At 46.2% G+C, this 2,930-nt stretch overlaps 1 protein-coding gene across 5 annotated transcripts in view; it reads right to left on the reverse strand.

Annotated features, from left to right (window-relative positions):
• Positions 1-2,930, reverse strand: part of STIM1 (stromal interaction molecule 1) — a 239,070-nt gene that overhangs the window by 22,633 nt on the left and 213,507 nt on the right. For all 5 annotated transcript variants that reach the window (XM_017532855.2, XM_017532858.2, XM_017532856.2 and 2 more), the window contains exon 6: positions 971-1,148. In XM_017532855.2, coding sequence (XP_017388344.1) covers positions 971-1,148 — 178 coding nt within the window. The remainder of the gene's footprint in view (positions 1-970; positions 1,149-2,930) is intronic.

Below are 2,930 nucleotides of genomic sequence, written 5' to 3' on the forward strand. Positions count from 1 at the left end.
TGCCTCAGCCTTCTGAGTAGCTGGGACTACAGGTGCACACCACCATGCCCAGCTAATTTTTGTATTTTTAGTAGAGACGGGGTTTCACCATGTTGGCCAGGACGGTCTCGATCTCTTGACCTCATGATCTGCCCACCTCGGCCTCCCAAAGTGCTAGTATTACAGGTGTGAGCCACCGCGCCTGGCCGAGGAACAATGAATTTCTTACAACTGCCATCACAAAACTGGTTCCTAGATGTCAGGAAGTACACAGGCTGGCTGGCTGGCTGGCTGGCTGGCTGGCTGACTGACTGACTGCCTGACTGACTGACTGACTGACTGACTGACTGACTGACGGGCACTCTTTTCACAGCCAAATCTTCCGCCATAGTTTTGAAGTCATATTTTATTTCAACAGAATCCCAGACCATCTGAGTTAGAAGTATTCTCCAAGGAGAATTTAGCATTCTCCTAGGTCAATCCCTTCATATTACCAATGAGGAAATAAGTCCTGGGAGGGAAAGAGATTTAACCAAAGTCATATAGCAAGTCAGTGTTGATGAGATTTAGATTCCATATAAGAAAGAACTAAGGACAGTAAGAAGGAAGGTCTGTGAAGTTTCTTTGAGGAACAGTAAAGAACAATTAATTATATCTATTTATATGCTAGGAGAAACAGTCCAGAGACAGGATGAAGTTAGAATGACCTCCTAACAAGCCATGGGAAGCTCAAGACCTCTGGCAGCTACACATTTCTCCCTCTGAAGCTAAGAAGCAAAAAAGATAGAAACGAGCTTCTCCCCAGAAGGAATAACTGCCCATGACAATTAGACTATCAACCTAGACTTGCAATACACTTTTGTAAGGATGACGCAGCCTGGGCTGCCATGTTGGCAAGGTCTCAGATTCCAAGTGGCTCATACCCAGGTGGAAATGGGAGGTTCCCAAGAGATGGCAGGGCCTTACCTTTCCTGAAGGGGCAGGGCCTTACCTTTCCTGAAGGTCATGCAGACTCTGCTCAGCTCGGTGTAACCCCTCCAAGTCTTTCATCATCTTCTTCATGTGCTCCTTGGAGTAGCGGTTCTGGATATAGGCAAACCAGCAGCCGCCCACACCAATAACGATAGACACCACCAGCATAAAGTCCTTGAGGTGATTATGGCGGGTCACTGCCAGAGAGAGGAGGACATGGTGAGTCAGGGTGCCCACTGCACACTTCGCCTTGCAAACTCCACTGCATCCCTCCTCTCTGAAGCCCTCCATGACAGACACTCTCCCACTGAGGAGGATTTAGTTTCTCTTCTAGACACGCACTTGCCATACACTATTACAGTAAGCTCTGTGTCTATCTCTCTGCTAGCCAAGGCTTTGTTTAGAAATGAGAAGGCTTACAGCAATACAGAAAGCTTATTAAACCACACTTCCTACGATGCAGTGAAGACAAGAGGACTAGTGCCTTCTCAATATACCCCAGCCATCTCTGGGCTAGGATGACCCCATATGCCCAGATGTAGTGGCTTCCATCCTACAGGATAGGCAATTCTGAAGTGCTACAGTAGGTAAATGGAGATGGCTGGTATAAAGGATATAAAGCAATGTCACCAGAACCTCAGGTCTGGCTATAGGACTGAAATCACTATAGGAACTAGGTCTCCTGGACTACCAGGCCATTCTTGGCACGGATCAGGGAAAGGTACAGAAGTCTCAACCAATGGAGAACATTTCTAGGCTATTGTAAAATCCAGAGACTCGGTAGAACAGGATAGCATCAAGAGATTGGTATGATGAGACATTACACCTATCAGCAACTGAGCGCCAGTGCTATTTCCAGAGAACACCTGGTAGCAATTCAGTGAAGCATGAGGGCCCCAGCCATCAGCTGGGGTTCAAAGAACACCCAGTGTCCAGAGCAAAATTTAAATGCTAAACAAAAAAAATGACACCAAAAGATAAAAAGCAAAAGCCATATCCTAAAAACTTAGCCAATCAGGACAGAGGCACTTCTGGAACTAACATTATTCCTGGTATACCACATCTGCGCTCTGTGCCACAGCACAAGAGACTTGAAAGGGGCATTATAAGGAGACAGCTGTCAGGAGACAGAGATCCTCTGTCTAGGTCGTGCTGTGGGCTCAGAGGAGCCCTAGATGTGAGAGTCAGGGAAAGGGAAAAAAGAGAGTTATGCCAGGGCTAATGACATAACTGCGTACAGTAAGTTGCCCTTAGATAGCTAAGGAGGAGGTAGGATTGGCATGATCCTTGGACATAGTAAGGACATGGGGCCGGTGGAAATCCAAGAGGACCCAGGTAGAGCCACCAAGTTAAGGGAGGGTCAAGACACCAGAAAAAGAAACCATATGCTACTGATGCCCATATTTGACAAAAAGAGTTATCATCATAGCTCCTTACAGAACGGCTAAACAGCAGGAAATGCGGATGAGATGGGACCAAAGACAAATTAACACATCCTATTTCCACCCAAGGGAGGGGGGTTACTAGGTCAGAGTGGTGGCCATGTCACTCATATGTTTTATCCCAGGCTCTCTGAAAAAAAACTGAGGATCTTCTAGTGGCTGTCCCCTAGCATCCAGGCAGGCTACAAGTCTAGCCATACTCAAGCCCTCACTCTCCTGTCTTTCAAGTTCCAAGAGGAGATATTTCTGCAGCACAGTGAGTTGCATTCCTTTCTAGAACATACCTGCCTCCTCCACAACCACTACCAGAGCCTGGGGTACTCTTTGTCTCCCCTGTTTGTTAAGGACTTTTAATCTTGGTTTCCTAGGGTTTCTCAACTTCAATATCCCCTTTATATTCTTACCAAAAGTCAACAGTATCCTTGTTCAAACAGGACTCCATGCAATGAACACCTTCTCCTATTCCAATACTTCACAGTACCTTAAGGTGGGCATGCAAATTGGGCCTAGTAATTTCATTTGGTTTTTTTTTTTTTT

This window comes from Cebus imitator, unplaced genomic scaffold (assembly GCF_001604975.1).
Source record: "Cebus imitator isolate Cc_AM_T3 unplaced genomic scaffold, Cebus_imitator-1.0 Scaffold79, whole genome shotgun sequence".
NCBI lineage: Eukaryota > Metazoa > Chordata > Mammalia > Primates > Cebidae > Cebus > Cebus imitator.